Source organism: Pseudophryne corroboree, chromosome 9, assembly GCF_028390025.1.
Source record: "Pseudophryne corroboree isolate aPseCor3 chromosome 9, aPseCor3.hap2, whole genome shotgun sequence".
In the NCBI taxonomy this organism is placed as follows: domain Eukaryota; kingdom Metazoa; phylum Chordata; class Amphibia; order Anura; family Myobatrachidae; genus Pseudophryne; species Pseudophryne corroboree.
In genome coordinates this window covers 30,880,243-30,901,142 of record NC_086452.1, presented here as the reverse complement: position 1 = coordinate 30,901,142, position 20,900 = coordinate 30,880,243, and the positions used below count along the sequence as shown (strand labels likewise).

At 51.6% G+C, this 20,900-nt stretch overlaps 1 protein-coding gene across 6 annotated transcripts in view; it reads left to right on the top strand.

Moving 5' to 3' along the window:
• The window catches only part of LRRC7 (leucine rich repeat containing 7), a 630,524-nt gene that overhangs the window by 389,878 nt on the left and 219,746 nt on the right, over window positions 1-20,900 (top strand). For all 6 annotated transcript variants that reach the window (XM_063939106.1, XM_063939105.1, XM_063939107.1 and 3 more), the window contains one exon: window positions 5,250-5,306. In XM_063939106.1, the coding sequence (XP_063795176.1) occupies window positions 5,250-5,306 (57 nt within the window). The remainder of the gene's footprint in view (window positions 1-5,249; window positions 5,307-20,900) is intronic.

Genomic DNA, 20,900 nt, shown 5'->3' with positions numbered 1-20,900 from the left:
TCATCTCCCCGTCAGTACGGCCCTTTAGTCCCATCTCCTCATCTCCCCGTCAGTACGACCCTTTAGTCTCATCTCCCCGTCAGTACGGCCCTTTAGTCTCATCTCCCCGTCAGTACGGCCCTTTAGTCTCATCTCCCCGTCAGTGTGGCCCTTTAGTCTCATCTCCCCGTCAGTACGGCCCTTTAGTCTCATCTCCCCGTCAGTACGGCCCTTTAGTCTCATCTCCCCGTCAGTACGGCCCTTTAGTCCCATCTCCCCGTCAGTACGGCCCTTTAGTCTCATCTCCCCGTCAGTACGGCCCTTTAGTCTCATCTCCCCGTCAGTACGGCCCTTTAGTCCCATCTCCTCATCTCCCCGTCAGTACGGCCCTTTAGTCTCATCTCCCCGTCATTACGGCCCTTTAGTCTCATCTCCCCTTCAGTATGGCCCTTTAATCTCATCTCCCCATCAGTACGGCCCTTTAGTCTCATCTCCCCGTCAGTACGGCCCTTTAGTCTCATCTCCCCGTCAGTACGGCCCTTTAGTCTCATCTCCCCGTCAGTACGGCCCTTTAGTCTCATCTCCCTGTCAGTACGGCCCTTTAGTCCCATCTCCTCATCTCCCCGTCAGTACGGCCCTTTAGTCTCATCTCCCCGTCAGTACGGCCCTTTAGTCTCATCTCCCCGTCAGTACGGCCCTTTAGTCTCATCTCCCCGTCAGTGTGGCCCTTTAGTCTCATCTCCCCATCAGTACGGCCCTTTAGTCTCATCTCCCCGTCAGTACGGCCCTTTAGTCTCATCTCCCCGTCAGTACGGCCCTTTAGTCCCATCTCCCCGTCAGTACGGCCCTTTAGTCTCATCTCCCCGTCAGTACGGCCCTTTAGTCTCATCTCCCCGTCAGTACGGCCCTTTAGTCTCATCTCCCCGTCAGTACGGCCCTTTAGTCTCATCTCCCCGTCAGTACGGCCCTTTAGTCTCATCTCCCCATCAGTACGGCCCTTTAGTCTCATCTCCCCGTCAGTACGGCCCTTTAGTCTCATCTCGCCGTCAGTACGGCCCTTTAGTCTCATCTCCCCATCAGTACGGCCCTTTAGTCTCATCTCCCCTTCAGTACGGCCCTTTAGTCTCATCTCCCCGTCAGTACGGCCCTTTAGTCTCATCTCCCTGTCAGTACGGCCCTTTAGTCTCATCTCCCCGTCAGTACGGCCCTTTAGTCCCATCTCCTCATCTCCCCGTCAGTACGGCCCTTTAGTCTCATCTCCCCGTCAGTACGGCCCTTTAGTCTCATCTCCCCTTCAGTATGGCCCTTTAGTCTCATCTCCCCATCAGTACGGCCCTTTATTCTCATCTCCCCGTCAGTACGGCCCTTTAGTCTCATCTCCCCGTCAGTACGGCCCTTTAGTCTCATCTCCCTGTCAGTACGGCCCTTTAGTCTCATCTCCCTGTCAGTACGGCCCTTTAGTCTCATCTCCCCGTCAGTACGGCCCTTTAGTCCCATCTCCTCATCTCCCCGTCAGTACGACCCTTTAGTCTCATCTCCCCGTCAGTACGGCCCTTTAGTCTCATCTCCCCGTCAGTACGGCCCTTTAGTCTCATCTCCCCGTCAGTGTGGCCCTTTAGTCCCATCTCCTCATCTCCCCGTCAGTACGACCCTTTAGTCTCATCTCCCCGTCAGTACGGCCCTTTAGTCTCATCTCCCCGTCAGTACGGCCCTTTAGTCTCATCTCCCCGTCAGTACGGCCCTTTAGTCTCATCTCCCCGTCAGTACGGCCCTTTAGTCTCATCTCCCCGTCAGTACGGCCCTTTAGTCTCATCTCCCCGTCAGTACGGCCCTTTAGTCCCATCTCCCCGTCAGTACGGCCCTTTAGTCTCATCTCCCCGTCAGTACGGCCCTTTAGTCTCATCTCCCCGTCAGTACGGCCCTTTAGTCCCATCTCCTCATCTCCCCGTCAGTACGGCCCTTTAGTCTCATCTCCCCGTCAGTACGGCCCTTTAGTCTCATCTCCCCTTCAGTATGGCCCTTTAATCTCATCTCCCCATCAGTACGGCCCTTTAGTCTCATCTCCCCGTCAGTACGGCCCTTTAGTCTCATCTCCCCGTCAGTACGGCCCTTTAGTCTCATCTCCCCGTCAGTACGGCCCTTTAGTCTCATCTCCCTGTCAGTACGGCCCTTTAGTCCCATCTCCTCATCTCCCCGTCAGTACGGCCCTTTAGTCTCATCTCCCCGTCAGTACGGCCCTTTAGTCTCATCTCCCCGTCAGTACGGCCCTTTAGTCTCATCTCCCCGTCAGTGTGGCCCTTTAGTCTCATCTCCCCGTCAGTACGGCCCTTTAGTCTCATCTCCCCGTCAGTACGGCCCTTTAGTCTCATCTCCCCGTCAGTACGGCCCTTTAGTCCCATCTCCCCGTCAGTACGGCCCTTTAGTCTCATCTCCCCGTCAGTACGGCCCTTTAGTCTCATCTCCCCGTCAGTACGGCCCTTTAGTCTCATCTCCCCGTCAGTACGGCCCTTTAGTCTCATCTCGCCGTCAGTACGGCCCTTTAGTCTCATCTCACCGTCAGTACGGCCCTTTAGTCTCATCTCCCCTTCAGTACGGCCCTTTAGTCTCATCTCCCCGTCAGTACGGCCCTTTAGTCTCATCTCCCCGTCAGTACGGCCCTTTAGTCTCATCTCCCCGTCAGTACGGCCCTTTAGTCTCATCTCCCCGTCAGTACGGCCCTTTAGTCTCATCTCCCCGTCAGTACGGCCCTTTAGTCTCATCTCCCCGTCAGTACGGCCCTTTAGTCTCATCTCCCCGTCAGTACGGCCCTTTAGTCTCATCTCCCCGTCAGTACGGCCCTTTAGTCTCATCTCCCCGTCAGTACGGCCCTTCAGTCTCATCTCCCCGTCAGTACGGCCCTTTAGTCTCATCTCCCCGTCAGTACGGCCCTTTAGTCCCATCTCCCCGTCAGTACGGCCCTTTAGTCTCATCTCCCCGTCAGTACGGCCCTTTAGTCTCATCTCCCCGTCAGTACGGCCCTTAAGTCTAATCTCCCCGTCAGTACGGTCCTTTAGTCTCATCTCCCCGTCAGTACGGCCCTTTAGTCTCATCTCCCCGTCAGTACGGCCCTTTAGTCTCATCTCCCCGTCAGTACGGCCTTTAGTCTCATCTCCCCGTCAGTACGGCCCTTTAGTCTCATCTCCCCGTCAGTACGGCCCTTTAGTCTCATCCCCCCGTCAGTACGGCCCTTTAGTCTCATCTCCCCGTCAGTACGGCCCTTTAGTCTCATCTCCCCGTCAGTACGGCCCTTTAGTCTCATCTCCCCGTCAGTACGCCCTTTAGTCTCATCTCCCCGTCAGTACGGCCCTTTAGTCTCATCTCCCCTTCAGTACGGCCCTTTAGTCTCATCTCCCCGTCAGTACGGCCCTTTAGTCTCATCTCCCCTTCAGTACGGCCCTTTAGTCTCATCTCCCCATCAGTACGGCTCTTTAGTCTCATCTCCCCATCAGTATGGCCCTTTAGTCTCATCTCCCCGTCAGTACGGCCCTTTAGTCTCATCTCTCCGTCAGTACGGCCCTTTAGTCTCATCTCCCCGTCAGTACGGCCCTTTAGTCTCATCTCCCCATCAGTACGGCCCTTTAGTCTCATCTCCCTGTCAGTATGGCCCTTTAGTCTCATCTCCCCTTCAGTATGGCCCTTTAGTCTCATCTCCCCATCAGTACGGCCCTTTAGTCTCATCTCCCCGTCAGTACGGCCCTTTAGTCTCATCTCCCCGTCAGTACGGCCCTTTAGTCTCATCTCCCCGTCAGTACGGCCCTTTAGACTCATCTCCCTGTCAGTACGGCCCTTTAGTCTCATCTCCCCGTCAGTACGGCCCTTTAGTCCCATCTCCTCATCTCCCCGTCAGTACGGCCCTTTAGTCTCATCTCCCCGTCAGTACGGCCCTTTAGTCTCATCTCCCCGTCAGTACGGCCCTTTAGTCTCATCTCCCCGTCAGTGTGGCCCTTTAGTCTCATCTCCCCGTCAGTACGGCCCTTTAGTCTCATCTCCCCGTCAGTACGGCCCTTTAGTCTCATCTCCCCGTCAGTACGGCCCTTTAGTCTCATCTCCCCTTCAGTACGGCCCTTTAGTCTCATCTCCCCATCAGTACGGCCCTTTAGTCTCATCTCCCCGTCAGTACGGCCCTTTAGTCTCATCTCCCCGTCAGTACGGCCCTTTAGTCTCATCTCCCCGTCAGTACGGCCCTTTAGTCTCATCTCCCCGTCAGTACGGCCCTTTAGTCTCATCTCCCCGTCAGTACGGCCCTTTAGTCTCATCTCCCCGTCAGTACGGCCCTTTAGTCTCATCTCCCCGTCAGTACGGCCCTTTAGTCTCATCTCCCCGTCAGTACGGCCCTTTAGTCTCATTTCCCCGTCAGTACGGCCCTTTAGTCTCATCTCCCCGTCAGTGTGGCCCTTTAGTCTCATCTCCCCATCAGTACGGCCCTTTAGTCTCATCTCCCCGTCAGTACGGCCCTTTAGTCTCATCTCCCCGTCAGTACGGCCCTTTAGTCTCATCTCCCCGTCAGTACGGCCCTTTAGTCTCATCTCCCCGTCAGTGCAGCCCTTTAGTCTCATCTCCCCGTCAGTGCGGCCCTTTAGTCTCATCTCCTCATCTCCCCGTCAGTACGGCCCTTTAGTCTCATCTCCCCGTCAGTACGGCCCTTTAGTCTCATCTCCCCGTCAGTACGGCCCTTTAGTCTCATCTCCCCGTCAGTACGGCCCTTTAGTCTCATTTCCCCATCAGTACGGCCCTTTAGTCTCATCTCCCCGTCAGTGTGGCCCTTTAGTCTCATCTCCCCATCAGTACGGCCCTTTAGTCTCATCTCCCCGTCAGTACGGCCCTTTAGTCTCATCTCCCCGTCAGTACGGCCCTTTAGTCTCATCTCCCCGTCAGTATGGCCCTTTAGTCTCATCTCCCCGTCAGTGCAGCCCTTTAGTCTCATCTCCCCGTCAGTGCGGCCCTTTAGTCTCATCTCCTCATCTCCCCGTCAGTACGGCCCTTTAGTCTCATCTCCCCGTCAGTACGGCCCTTTAGTCTCATCTCCCCGTCAGTACGGCCCTTTAGTCTCATCTCCCCGTCAGTACGGCCCTTTAGTCTCCTAGTTTATCTGTTTGTGAGTGTGAATATTTGCTCTTATTTTTGTGTAAATAAAATCCTCACAGTTTGATTTTTCTTCTTGTCCTTCTAACGAGCACCTTCCTGTATATTTACAACGCACCGTACATTTCACGTTATTGTGTCATCCGCAGGCTCAGCAAATTGCGGATATTAGAATTAAGAGAAAACCATTTGAAAACTTTACCAAAGTAAGTGACTGTTTTGTGTTCCGAGTTCCCTTCGTCTGTCAGTTTGCTGCAGTTTGTTTTACTGATAGCCATTATAATGTTTCCAGGTATTATTCTGAGCTCGTTATCCTTGCATAAGACCTGCTTTAATGATGATGAAGTTGCTGCTTTATGTGCATAATGAACCCAATTAACAATGTGTCTGGGAAGTATCAAAATGGTACAGAAATAGCTGTTTCTATATAAATGAACCACTTCTCAATGTTTAAAGTTATTTAGCAACATTGTAACTGATACTTAACACTAGATAACTGGTTGTTAAATATCCTGATGTTCCTATTAGCTGTGTCTATTATACATCGGACGTAACACAACATCTAACACCTACTAACGGCTGAAACCGCAGCATTTGTGTTGTCAGTGGACTTGGGTAAGAGTGTTTCTAATGACCCCGGAAAGTAATTAGCTGCTTAGTAATACTGATATTAAGGGGGACATGTACTAAGCAGTGATAAAAGTGGGGAAGTGAGCCAGTGGAGAAGTTGCCCTTGGCAACCAATCAGCTGCTCTGTATACTTTCATAGTATGCAAATTACAAGTGTTACGTCAATGCTGATTGGTTGCCATGGGGAACTTCTCCACTGGCTCACTTCTCCACTGTTTAGTACATCTCCCCCATAGCTACACCAAGTTACTAGCTGGATACAGCCAGGCAAGATGAAAACGTTGCCAAATACAGTAAAGATTAATTATGGAACAGTGAGTTACTGGACACAGGAGAGTGAGACTTGTTACATACAGGAGAGGATGGAAACGTGCTAAGGGGCCCTTCTCTCAACCCACTGTGAATGATAAAACACGTTGTGTATGATGAATGGTGCGCCAGCCAATCAGCTTCCAACTGTAATTTTCCAAACACATGACAGGAGCTGAACACATGAGAGGAAATGATTGGCTGGAGCACTATTTATCATATGCAACGAGTTGATTAAGCAAATTGTAGTGGAAGTGACAAAGTCGTGTACACAAGAGAAATGGGGGGAAATGTATCAAACATTTAAAAGAATGCAAAGTTGCCCGAAGCTACCAATCCACTCCTACCTATCATTTTCTAGAATGTACTTGACAAATGCTAGCTAGAAGCACTGACTGATTGCTATGGGCAACAGCTTCACTTGCCCACTCTTTAGAAGATGTGATACTTGATGGGTATGAGAAAGTTAGAAGATTATACAAGAGATGGGGGTCTTACAATCGACATATGAGAGGTAGGCGTGGATGGTCATTTAGCAATATGCGATCCTATTAAAAAACAAAGTCTATTGGTCAGCATTTTCGGGAGAGGTTATGAAGTCATTGGAAAGTTACTTTATGAACCCTGAAGAAGTGGTAAAGCTGAGAAGCGGAGAATTCTGGGTGAGACTGATGAACGCAGATAATATAAAGGGGAAGGGGGCACATCAGTAGTAGGGTGTGGTGGTTACAGGAAGTTGAAGGACATGACAAAGGTGACGTTTATGGGTGAAACAAATTGGGGGGCAATGGATATATTGGTGGTGGTGAGGGATCGGTCATGGAAGATGAGTGAGATTTTAGAGGTGACATTTATGGATGTGGGAGAGGTGGAGATGTTTATGGATACAGAAGAATATTAGGGGGCAGTAGATAGATTCATGAGCACAGCAGGGAAGGTGGTACTGGAAACCCGTGAGATCGTCGAGCAGAGGAGCATAGATTTTAAAGAGACAATTTTGAAAGCCAACTCTGGTCACATCTCCACCACTTAGAATGTAAGCTCTTGTGAGCAGTTCGCTCCTTGTCCCTCTGTATTTCTACATAATTATGTAATCTGAGGATTCTAATTATGTCAAGTTGTAAACTTGTTTCTCAAAGTCTTGACTATCTGTGTACTATGTGTTCGGAACCCTTTTAGCACCTTTAAATAAAAGATAATATGTAATGGCTTCTGATGTCGTGGACAGAGCAGTAGAATATGATGTTATTGCATTTGTTACAGAGGCATAATAATAAAAGAACTATTATAAGAGATTTCTAGACCTGGTGACTCTAGAACCCCATATAGACAGCTTTCTGGTACATGCGTTTTTTGGAGAGACACTTTGTATTGTTGTACTGTAGATAATCCCTGTTACTCTCACCTGACCTAATTCTCCATTTCTGTCTCAGTTTAGCTCCATTAGTTAAGGCCACTGGGATCTCTGTCCAGCAGAGCAGTCTCAGAGTAATGTCAAAATATTTCTTCCTTACAATAGTACAACAGGAAATGAACCTGAGTGAAGATTTGGGTTCAAAACTAAACGTAGAAGTGTATAAAATCCCTCCACAAATCTAGACCTCACTCATCAAATTTTGCAAATGCAAAATCAAAAATATTCATAAATTCTCTATTGCCAATTGTACCTCTGATAAACCATAGGGCTTCTTAAAATTGTTGGAAATGTGTGTACAGGTTTGTGGCCGAGTTTCTGTACACACCAGCCTTCAGTCAGTGAACAGCCCAGTTACTTATCCAGTGGAGTGGCTTTATTGAAGATAAACCAGGTACAGCCGTACTCACTGTTACACACACTGGTAGATGAAGTGGAGCTCAAGCAGAACAGGGTGTCAATCAGCTCTCCAGCCAGTGAGTGTTTGTAGGTGCCAGGTAGCGGTGCAGGATCACTGGAAATGCGATGAAAGGTGATTATCAACGTGGCGCTCTAACACAGTAACATGCACAGTACTTAGGTCGGTGGCCATCTTGTTACCAGGAATTAGGGATGGTCATCGGTGGGTTACCCATTGTTGGTCACCATCTATGGTACCATTGATGTGTAACCTAGATGGTGTGAAACCATCTGGAAGGGAACCATTGATGGTTTCACCCACTGATGGCAACCCATTCTTTACAATTCAGTAAGCTGCAGGCCAATAAGAGCCCAGGGGTGGAGTTTCACGGAAGTGTCAGGGGCGGAGCTCAGCTCCGTTTCCCAGGACTTTATCAAATAGATTTAAAAAAATTAATTGCTTGTGCATTATCGATGGTGGGAAACCATCTGGTTCTCCCCATCGATGGCAAAAGTATTCAACATTGGTCATAGACGATCGATGATCTTGCATCATTGATGGTCGATGGCCATCCCTACCAGCATGGGTGAATTTGGGTATCAGGCCACCCCTAGACACATTATTGGTTGCCTCCCCCCCCCCCTATCACTTCACTGCCCCCTTCATTTCGAGGCCAGTCCAGATGCCTCCAGACCTCCCTAACCTCACCCCACAACCACCTCCCAGACCACAATTTGCTGCCCATTGCCCCAACCCCGTCAGTTGCATAATAAAAAAATTAAAAATAAGTCATAACGACCACACAAAAAAAAGAATCACCTGACCTCATTTGCCTGCTGTACTGCCCCCCAGCAAGTGCTTCCCCTAGGCACAGGCCTCATGTGCCTAGTGGGGACAATCCACCTACCTACCAGGAATGAAGCCTATCTGGAGGAGCTGCTCATATTATGTTGTGCAGGAGTCCTTACAGCAAGAGCCGTTGGCATTGTTGAATGAAGGATTTAAAAGAAGACTTTTGTCAGGCCTCCGTGGTGCGGTGACCTTGCAGGCGGCCCCCTTATTAGTCATTCCCTTGATAGACACGCTGCAGCCCAGGCATCTAATCAATTTCCCATTCCTGTTCGAGGATATTCTATTTACAGTTTGACCCGCAAGAAGATTAATTAGATTAAAATGCTTCTCCGGCTTGTGGTGCTCCCCTTGTTTTATTAGACTCATTCATCAGTGTGCAATTGAGAAGATTAGAAAGTTGGACTGGGCTCTTTGTTTCAGGATCTCAGAACACGATGTCGCCTCACTCTGCAGGGAGAGGAACGCTATCGATCCGTGATTGCTGTGTTCTCCTACAGACGTTATGTAGCTTCAGTGCTGCAAAATGTTATTGTCATCACTATCCTGTCCCCTCTAGTTTAGAAGCTAAAATATTAATACATTCAACGTATTCTTGCAGAATGAAAGCAAATTGTTTGTGGAACTGCTCCAGTAAAAGGGGAAGCACTCTGCAGTTATACCATTCCTGAGGTGTGACAGGTCCCTAAAGGGGGAGTGGCCATGCCATGCAGTGGGTGTGGTCACACCAGACAGGTAGGGAGCCATCTCTCTCCCCTGTTACACACCTGGGGAAAGATTTACCAGTGACTCTAAAACAGGCAAGTAGTGTCATTGTCCATTACAACCAATTAGATTCTAGCTATCATTTCTCTATCGCATGCTAGGACATGATAGACATAATGTGATTGGTTGATCTTAGTTACACCTCCACCTTTCTAATTTAGAAGCTTGGCAGGTGTCGGGCATCCAGAGCCGGCCATAGGCATAGGCAAACTAGGCAATTGCCTAGGGCATTTGATATGCCTAGGGGCATCAGCAGCTTCTGCTGATTAAAATGATATGCGGCATGCCTATATTCTGTGTGTAGCATTTCTTACGCAGATACAGCCACAGTCTCACACAGTATATAGGCATGCTGCATGTCATTTTAATCAGCAGAATCTGCTTGTGCATCCTAGCCACATAGCAATGCAAATAAGATGCATTTTCATAAAAAAAGGTGCCCGACGTTAGCATTGAGGCAAGATTTATGAGGACACATATGTATCCAAGCAGAGGCAGAGGTCACAGTGTTAGTGGCAGTGTGAGTGCTGTGTGCATGTGAGTGGGTTGGTTGTGCAGTAGTGTTCGGAATATGTGTAAGGAGTATTATGTGTGTCATGTAAAAATGCATTAATAATGTGCAACATATGGGCACTATGTGTAAGGGGCACTATGTGTGTCATTATGTGTATAAGGGCATTAATAATGTGTGGCATATGTGTAACAGGGTACTACTGTATGTGTGTCATTATGTGTATAGGGGCACTAATAATGTGCAGCAAATGTGTAGGGGGCACTATGTGTGTCATTATGTGTATAAGGGCATTACTAATGTGTGGCATATGTGTAAAGGACATTATGTGTAAAAGGGCATTAATAAAGGTTGTCATAATGTGTAAGGCGCATTATGTTAATAAGGACATTAATAATGTGTAAGGGGCATTACTGTGTATTGTGTATAAATGTATTACTAATGTGTGGCATTATGTGTATAAGGTGCTGTACTTTGTGGCGTTGCGTATAGAAAGGGCACTACTGTGTCGTCTAATATGAATAAAGAGCAATAGGGTGTGGTGTAATGTGAATAAGGAGCAATTCAGTGTGATGTAATGTGAATAAGGGGCTCTACTGTGAGGAGTAATGTTTATAAGGTAAACTAATACTACTGTGGGATGTAATATGTATTATGGACACTATCGCATGATCAAATGTGAATAAAGTTGCAGTACTGTGTGGCGTAATTGGAATTGGGGTTACTATTGTGTGGCCATGTCCCTTGCCAGCAAAAACACACCCCTTTTTGGGCTGTGCGCCAAATGTGCGAACTGTTCCTATTTAAAATATAGGGGGTACAAACACCAAAATAAGGACTGCTATGGGTGAGGGGTGATCGTGCTGGGAAAGAGGTGCAAGGTCAGAGGCGGAACCAGTGGTGATGCTAGGGGGCACCAGCCAAAATCTTGCCTAGGGCATCATATTGGTTAGGGCCGGCTCTGCAAGCATCCATTTGGTGGCGGAACAGATTGTGGGCAGATGCCGGTGTGCTGGACTCGCACCAGCACAAGCCATAAACCTATCCCTCCCTCCCCGCAGCCTAACCCTCTCTCCCTGCAGCCTAACCCTCCCTTTCCACAGCTTTACCCTAACCCTCCCTCCCCGCAGCCTAAAACTAACCTCCCTCCCCGCAGCCTAGCCCTAACCTTCCCTCCCAGCAGCCTAGCCCTAACCTTCCCTCCCCACAGCCTAACCCTAACCTTCCCTCCCCACAGCTTAACCTAACCCTCCCTCCCCGCAGCCTAAAACTAACCTTCCCTCCCCGCAGCCTAGCCCTAACCTTCCCTCCCCGCAGCCTAACCCTAACCTTCCCTCCCCGCAGCCTAAAACTTACCTCTCTTCCTGCTGCCTAGCCCTAACCTTCCCTCCCCGCAGCCTAACCCTAACCTTCCCTCCCCGCAGCCTAAAACTAACCTCCCTCCCCGCAGCCTAACCCTAACCTTCCCTCCCCACAGCCTAAAACTGACCTCTCTTCCCGCTGCCTAACCCTAACCTTCCCTCCCCACAGCCTAACCCTAACCTTCCCTCTCCGCAGCCTAAAACTGACCTCTCTTCCCGCTGCCAGGCCTATCCTTCCCTCCCCGCAGCCTAGCCCTAACCCTCCCTCCCCGCAGCCTAACCCTAACCCTCCCTCCCAGCAGCCTAACCCTAACCCTCCCTTCCCGCAGCCTAACCCTAACCTTCCCTCCCCGCAGCCTAGCCCTAACCTTCACTCCCCGCAGACTAACCCTCCCTCACCACAGTCTAACCCTAACCCCCTTCACCACAGTCTAACCCTAACCCTCCCTCACCACAGTCTAACCCTAAGCCTCCCTCCCCGCAGCCTAACCCTAACCTCCCCCCCTGCAGCCTAACCCTAACCCTCCCTTCCCGCAGCCTAACCTTCCCTCCCTGCAGCCTAACCCTAACCCTCCCTCCCCGCAGCCTAAAACTAACCTCCCTCCCCGCAGCCTAACCCTAACCTTCCCTCCCCACAGCCTAACCCTAACCTTCCCTCTCCGCAGCCTAAAACTGACCTCTCTTCCCGCTGCCTAACCCTAACCTTCCCTCCCCACAGCCTAAAACTGACCTCTCTTCCCGCTGCCAGGCCTATCCTTCCCTCCCCGCAGCCTAGCCCTAACCCTCCCTCCCCGCAGCCTAACCCTAACCCTCCCTTCCCGCAGCCTAACCCTAACCTTCCCTCCCCGCAGCCTAGCCCTAACCTTCACTCCCCGCAGCCTAACTGTAACCCTCCCTCCCTGCAGCGTAACCCAAACCCTCTCCTCCCGCAGACTAACCCTCCCTCACCACAGTCTAACCCTAACCCTCCCTCACCACAGTCTAACCCTAAGCCTCCCTCCCCGCAGCCTAACCCTAACCTTCACCCCCGCAGTCTAGCCCTAACCCTCCTGGGCATACTTATGATTTGGATGCCAGGTATCGTGATCTATGTAGTTATCCCGGCATCGGTTCTCTGACCAGTGTCGGGATTCTGGTGTTGGTATTCCGTCTGCCGTCATCCTGAACGCCGGTATACTAGCCGGATCCCGTATATCCGAATGCAGATCTGACACTTGCGCCTGCTTACACGTGGATTACCAATTCATCACCGCTAGCTAGCCGCGTCTCATTGTGAATTCGTCTCTTACCAGTGATAGCGGCTTCTTCATTGCCCTAGATTATATGATTTTTGGGCGGACTTTAGAATTCCATAGTTGCCTCTGTCACGGTTATATAAAAAAAAAAAATATATATATATATATATATATATATATATACTAGGTGCTTCATCGCGCCCTACGGGCGCTCTCCACACCGTCGCAAGGGGCTACGCCCCCTTAACCCTTGCATGCCTTTCTGGGGTTTAATATGTGTATTATATGGAGTATTACCTGCATTCCTTTGTTAGTGGTTAAATATTGCACAATGAAAGGGCGTGCGATGGTGAAGGAGGCGCAGCCCCTTGCGACGGCGTGAACAGCACCTGCAGGGCACGATGTACAGAATGTAGCGGGTGCGGGGGGGACTGCGGATGGTGTCTGTAGATGCTGCGGGTGGAGGGGAGGCAGAAGTGGGGGTGGGGCCCGGGTGGGGAAGGTTCGGGAGGTGCTGCGCGTGGGGGAGGGGCAGAGGAGTGGGGGATGCAGATGGGGGAGGGGTCCGGAGGCACCGCAGGTGGGGGAGGGGCAGGGGTGCCACGGGTGGGAGAGGGGCAGGTGTGGGGATGTTGTGGATGGGTGAAGGGTTCCGGAGGTGCTGTGGGATGGGAAGGGACGGGTGTGCCGGGGGTTGGGTAGGGGACCGCAGGCACCATGGGTAGGGTAGGGGCAGGTACGGGTGTTGCGGCGGATGGGAAAGGAGGTCCGGAGGTGCTGCAGGTGGTGGAGGGGCAGGTGCAGGGGTGCCATTGGTGGGGGAGGGGTGGGGGAGGGGGGGACCGCTGATGGAGGAGGGTGTCTGCAGATGCTGCGGGTGGAGGGGGGCAGGTGTGGGGGGGAGACGTATAAGGGGGGTGAATGGTGGAAGGGGCCTGGAGGTGCTGTGGGTGGTGAAGGGGTGGAGGAGTGGGAGCCACGGGTGGTGTAGGGGGTCTGGAGGCACAGCATGTGGGGGAGGGGTGAAGTGCTGCATGTGGTGGAGGGGAAGGTACGGAGGTGTGGTGCATTGGGGAGAGGTCTGGAGGCGCTGCGGGTACTGTACATGCCATAAAAGGTAGTTGGAGGGTATGCAGTAACAGGGCCAGGACAGGGGTGACAGGGTCAGTACAGGGTTGACGGGGCCAGGACAGGGGTGACGGTGCCAGGATAGGGGTGACGGGGCCAGCACAGGGGTGACGGGGCCAGGACAGGGGTGACGGGGCCAGGACAGAAATGATAGGGACAGGATAGGGGTGACAGGGCCAGGGTAGGGGCGGCAGGACCAGGACAGGGGTGACGGGGCCAGTATAGGGTTCACAGGGCAAGCACAGGGGTGACAGGGCCAGGATAGGGGTAACAGGGCCAGCATAAGGGTGACAGGGCCAGGATAAGGGTGAAAGGGCCAGAATAAGGGTGGCAGGGCAAGGCCAGGGACATGACAGAACACAGGGCATGGGAGAGATTGGTATTAGGGACAAAACAGTGGTGACAGACAGATGTGTCTTACCGGAGTCACTGCTGCTGGCTGCTGCTGTTCCATTCCAACCTGTTGGGATCTGCTGCTGCTGGAGACTTGGCATGGCTGACTCTCTCAGGCTGGAGTCCTGCTTTCTCTGCCAGTCCGCATCCCTCCCCCCCCCTCCTCAGTCACACACCGCAGACCTCGCACAGCTGCCGGGCACTGTGGTAAGGTGAGACTGGAAATGACTGGTTAGCCCCCAGGAGATGCTGCGGCTGGAGGGAGGAGGGGGTCATAGCATGCACGTGGCGCGGACCTCACGGCTTCCGGGCACTGTGGCAAGGGGAGACTGGGAGTGACTGGTTAGCTCCCAGGAGACGCTGCGGCTGGAGGGAGGAGTGGGTCAGAGCCTGCAAGCAGCTCGGATTTCTGCAGCGCTACCCGCCAGCTAAAGTGTGTGAATGAGCTGGGCGCACTCCACTGCGGGTGGCAGCGCTGCAGCTAGCGGTGGGGTTGCCGGGGCTGGAGATAACAGAGGCAGTATGGAACCTGCACAGCGGCAGGTGCCTCACTAAACTGCAGCTAAGAAGCGTGGAGTGTGTCAGAAAGTGACGCTCCTCCGCACCAGAGAGACCCTGCTGAGTATGCCGATGTGGGGGGTCAAGCACACAGTGAGCCGGTGCCCGTCTGTCTGTATGACATACCCCTCACACACCCCCATACCTCCCAAATGTCCCGATTTTCGCGGGACAGTCCCATTTTTTGGGGTCTGTCCCGCTGTCCCACCCGAGGGTCGCAGTGTCCTGCGGTGGGGGGGGGGGGGGGGGGCAGTTGGAAAGCTCCTGTACTCGCTGTTCTGCTTAGCAGAGCAGCGGTGAATAGTGGAGACAGAGGGAGAGGGGGCATCAGGGGGTACGGATTAATGGGGGGTTCCAGCAGCAGAGCCGGATTAAGGCGGGGGGGGGGCGGGGGATACGTACCGTTAGCCCCACAGTTTTAGAGGCCCCCCCGGCTGGAGTAGCTCTGTCCCAGCTCAGAAGCTCCCCCCCCCCCCCCCCGTCCTGCCAGCAACAGTGGCAGCATTGTGCTACAGTCAGCACACGCTGCTGCATATTGGCAGGTCTGTGGTGTTGCAGGGAGGCAGCAGTCTCCCTGCTTTCTTCTCCCTGTGCGGGTGTGTAGGGGGGAGCGACCACCTCCTCTGGATTTAGCCCTAGCTGAGGGGCCAAAATCCCATTAAAAAAATAAAAACAAAAATCGGAATTTGCATAAGGGGGCGTGGCCGCGCGGGTCGCGATTAGGCCACGCCCCCAACCCCCAGCAGGCACAGCAATGAGATAGGGCTCCCCTGTCTCAAGTGCCCTGGGCCCCTCGGACTCATAATCAGCCCCTGGGGGCATGCCAGCAGCTCACAGAGCGCTGGGCATGCCCCCTCACTGACGAAAACGGGGACCCTCCCGTGAAGCCACGCCCCCTTTTCGCCGAGTGTTTCCCTCCTTCTGCCTGGAGAAAGCTCCTGCAGAAAGCTGGGAGGTATGCACCCCTGTCTGTGACATGCCCAATGTCCATGCTATCTGCTTCTGCTCCTAGTCTCCTGTAGATTTGGTCAGATCTCTGTGACTCATTTGAATAACTCCGCCCACTGTTGTGACTCCGCCCAGCGTTAGCAAATGAATCACAAGGTCACAGAATAGGGCTATTATAATATATAGGAGATATATATATGTTAATCCAACCTAATAATAAATGCATTTTTGCTATCAAAACAAATATTAAAATCTCTTCTTGCGCTAACGTCAGGGTCAGGTGTAAGTGTATCTGATGAATGTCAGACGTACAGCTGATGCACACGCTAGTGGCGCAGAGCCGGATGAATGTTGCACTGCGGCCAACTTGGCCAATTGGCCTCATTTACAGCCACATGCAATGCCGGTGTTCATGGGTTCAGTAATTTTTAGCTACTGCAGACTCCTACAGCCCAATGGGGGTCATTCTGAGTTGATCGTAGCTGTGCTAAATTTAGCACAGGGCTAGTCCGCCCCGCACAGGGCTAGTCCGCCCCGCATGTCAGTCCGGCCCCCCCTTGCAGAAGTGCAAAGGCATCGCACAGCAGCGATGCCTTTGCACTTCAAGAGTAGCTCCCGACCAGCGCAGCTTTAGCGTGCTGGCCGGGAGCTACTCATCGCTCCCCGGCCCGCAGCGGCTGCGTGTGACGTCACGCAGCCGCCGCGGCCCGCCCCCCGTTTGGTCTGGTCACGCCTGCGTTGGCCGGACCAAACCCACGAAATGGCGGCCAAACGCCGCCGTTCTGCCCCCTCCCACCCAGCGATCGCCTCTGCCAATCAGGCAGAGACGATCGCATCCCTGCTACGGCCTTCGGCGCAGCAGGGACTCGTTCGCTCTGCGTTAAAATGCAGCGAGCGAACGGGTCAGAATGACCCCCAAAGCGTGTATACACTGAGGCACTGTTACCATAGGAACGCACGGTATCAGAAATGTCATGGAAAAGTTCTGGGTGTACCTAACATCAGCCCTTTTCAGACGACCGTCCTGCTAAGAGCGCGGACGGAGAACAAGTATGCTCTTCAGCTAGTCTTGTTTTTCAGTCATTGTATGAAGACTAATGGAAACACGAACAGAATGGATTCTTTTTATTTATTCCAGTGTATGGTATTGGCCTGTATGACATGGCATTGCAGCTGAGGTATTTGTATTGCTTTGTGTTGTCAATGTGACAGATCTCGAGATTCAGGTCCGCAAGCTCCTATCAGCTGGAAAGTCTCCATAGCAACAGGTTTTACAGCAAAAGTCAAGTTATTTGCAGAACGCTCAGAATAACATATCGCTACACGTGATTCTGCTCCTGTGCCTTTATTATACATTTGTTCTAAGCATCTTTGTAAATTACCCCAGAGGGCTGTGGCTAATTGCATCCTGCTATGGTTACAAGCCTGTCCGTTGTCTTCTGTACGCTGCAATCTGTGTACGGAGCATAGCTTTAATGGAACATACAATGGTGGGGTACTACAACCCTCCGTATATCACAGGCCTTGTCCGCAACGCTTCATAATAATTACTTTATATTTATAAATTATACATCTATTGAAAAAACTGTAACTGACCGAATGATGATAACAAATAGATTTGCAGTTTTATGTTCCTAAACTTTATTCCAGAAAATGTTCTTTATAATGCAAAAACAAATGCACAGCGTGTGCTGCTTAAGTTGGTTACACACCTATACAATTGTCGGCCCATTCTCCAGATATTGGGTGAACGTCCGTTGAGTGTATAGGTGTGTGTGCAGCTGCAGGGGCATTAGTCGATAAACAGCTTATAACCAGGGCCGTATTTTCGTATGGGCTCAATGGGCACTTGCCCAAGGGCCCCAGGAGTATAAGGGCCCTAGGCTGATAGGTGAGGGTCCCCTCTTTCCAGGGGTACCAGACTTTTGAAAATCGGTCCTGGGGAACCGGAGATATCCTACTTCAAAGTAGTGGTCCCCATCCAAGCCTTTTAATTGCTCTTCCCAGCCAGATATCTCGGGTTCTGTTTGATTTATAGTTTTTCTGAGGGTATTCTCCAAAACCTGGGACTCTCCCCTATCGGTGGTCACTGGCAGCTTGTCTCTACTATGCCCAGAACCAGAGATATCAGCCTTCCAGCAGCTGGTCCCTGCTCCAGCTACACACGCCTGGTATGCAGTTTTATATTTTCTTTGATGAATTGCTCTGGTTCCTGAACTCTGATCCCCAAGTCCCCAGTACCTCCTGACAGGTGTCCCCAGTACCTCCTGACAGGTGTCCCAAGTACCTCCTGACCGGTGTCCCAAGTACCTCCTGACCGGTGTCCCCAGTACCTCCTAACCGGTGTCCCCAGTACCTCCTGACAGGTGTCCCCAGTACCTCCTGACCGGTGTCCCCAGTACCTCCTGACCGGTGTCCCCAGTATCTCCTGACAGGTGTCCCCAGTACCTCCTGACAGGTGTCCCCAGTACCTCCTGACAGGTGTCCCCAGTACCTCCTGACCGGTGTCCCCAGTACCTCCTGACAGGTGTCCCCAGTACCTTCTGACTGGTGTCCCCAGTATCTCCTGAAAGGTGTCCCCAGTACCTCCTGACAGGTGTCCCCAGTATCTCCTGAAAGGTGTCCCCAGTACCTTCTGACTGGTGTCCCCATTATCTCCTGAAAGGTGTCCCCAGTACCTTCTGACTGGTGTCCCCAGTATCTCCTGAAAGGTGTCCCCAGTACCTTCTGACTGGTGTCCCCAGTATCTCCTGAAAGGTGTCCCCAGTACCTCCTGAAAGGTGTCCCCAGTATCTCCTGAAAGGTGTCCCCAGTATCTCCTGAAAGGTGTCCCCAGTACCTCCTGAAAGATGTCCCCAGTACCTCCTGAAAGGTGTCCCCAGTATCTCCTGAAAGGTGTCCCCAGTACCTCCTGAAAGGTGTCCCCATTATCTTCTGAAAGGTGTCCCCAATATCTCCTGAAAGGTGTCCCCAGTATCTCCTGAAAGGTGTCCCCAGTATCTCCTGAAAGGTGTCCCCATTATCTCCTGAAAGGTGTCCCCAGTATCTCCTGAAAGGTGTCCCCAGTATCTCCTGAAAGGTGTCCCCAGTACCTCCTGAAAGGTGTCCCCATTATCTCCTGAAAGGTGTCCCCAGTATCTCCTGAAAGGTGTCCCCAGTATCTCCTGAAAGGTGTCCCCAGTACCTCCTGAAAGGTGTCCCCATTATCTCCTGAAAGGTGTCCCCATTATCTTCTGAAAGGTGTCCCCAGTATCTCCTGAAAGGTGTCCCCAGTATCTCCTGAAAGGTGTCCCCAGTATCTCCTGAAAGGTGTCCCCAGTATCTCCTGAAAGGTGTCCCCAGTACCTCCTGAAAGGTGTCCCCATTATCTTCTGAAAGGTGTCCCCAGTATCTCCTGAAAGGTGTCCCCATTATCTCCTGAAAGGTGTCCCCATTATCTTCTGAAAGGTGTCCCCAGTATCTCCTGAAAGGTGTCCCCAGTATCTCCTGAAAGGTGTCCCCATTATCTTCTGAAAGGTGTCCACAGTATCTCCTGAAAGGTGTCCCCATTATCTTCTGAAAGGTGTCCCCATTATCTCCTGAAAGGTGGGACTCTCTAGTGTTTTATCCCATTCAAATCTAAGAAATGTATTTCCAGGAACTGGAGATATCTGCAGTCCAGCAGCTGCCCTCCCACCAGAAAATGATGAATATTAAGCCCACTCCACTACCCACCCCTCTCCTGCATATTAAACACCCCCTACCACCCTGGAAGTCATGTACCAGGGATTCTTCATTCAGCCCAATGTCCCCTTCTACAGTTTAGTGTTCTCCCTCCTGCCCCATCTCCCACCATCTGTGCAGTACAGGCAGAGGCGGATTGGCCATAGGGTTAACAGGGAAGATTCCCGGTGGGCCGACACGCCAGTGGGGCCTGTTTTGTTTGAGGACATGTGGTCCTTTTTATAGACATAATGAATAAGATGCTAAATAATTGGCATATATGAAAATTACTGCCACTTATCCTGTGATTGCAGATGATCTAGTGTATGCTCTGTCTGCCTGCTTGGCTGACATATAAGATTGAGTGAATAGTGATTGGGATACGCGGTTGGTGTAATAAGCAAGAAAATATATATTTCTAAAGAATGATATAGTTTCCTAAATTCTGAAGGTGTGTCATATAATGTGCTCATAATATTTAATTTTATTTCTTTTTAACTTCCCCGTTGATGCTGGACATGCTCACTATCTGGAAAGTCTTGGGGGGAGAGTGCTGCTGCCATGGCCCATGGCTAGACCTTACACCTCTGGTGCTGCCCAAGTGGGGCCACTAGTACAAATTTTTCCAGGGCCGCTTTTTGTTCCCAATCCATCCCTGAGTACAGGAGTAATTAGCAGAAATGACATGTCCTACATGCTGAGCGGAAGATAGAACACCCTCTACCGCCCGCGGGTCATCAAAGCTGCTGCTGATTGCGCCCCTACCGCTGGAGGATGGGTAGGGGCCCCAGTGCATTGTTGTGCCCAGGGGCCTACACTGCTGTTAAGACGGCCCTGCTTAAGTTACAATCCTCCTGCAATTGTCGGGACTGGGAGGTCTCATCTTATGTGCTGCACAGCTGACCTCCCTATCCCCAAAGAGAAGCCGCTCCCCCCCATACACACACACACACACACACACACACACACACACACACATTGCTACTACCGCCTCACATGTGGTCCAGGTTGGAAACACATCACTCGACTGATCGGGAGCTTTTCACCCCATCAGTCGGGGATCAAATAGGTGAGTACCCAGCGTTAGTCCTGAGGACGGGAACACTGTAGCTGGTTCTTAGGGGGAAGAATAAAGTCTGGAGTGCACAACTAACAGAAGTACACGGAAACAACAATACTGACACATAGTATACAGAAATCGTAAAACCACAAACACATAGGGGGTCATTCAGCTCTGATTGCTGCTGTGCGTTTTCGCACAGCGGATGATCAGGTACTAACTGCGAATGTGTATGCACCGCAATGCGCACGTGTGTTGGACAGCAACAAAGGGCATCAGCGGTTAGCAACGGGATGGTGCGAAAAATCCGACCTCACGGGTGTTCGCACGGTGAATGACAGGAAGAGGTCGTTTCTGGGTGGTAACTGACCGTCACTGGACACAATGATAAAACAAAACTGGGTAACAACAAACAGCCATAAAGGTAGGAGGGCCCTACTCGAAATCTTACAATCTATAGGGAAATAGGCATTGCTACACAAGGCTAGGCACTATCTATTGCATAGTCGTCCAGCAGATTGCAAAGGTTCTTGGCGG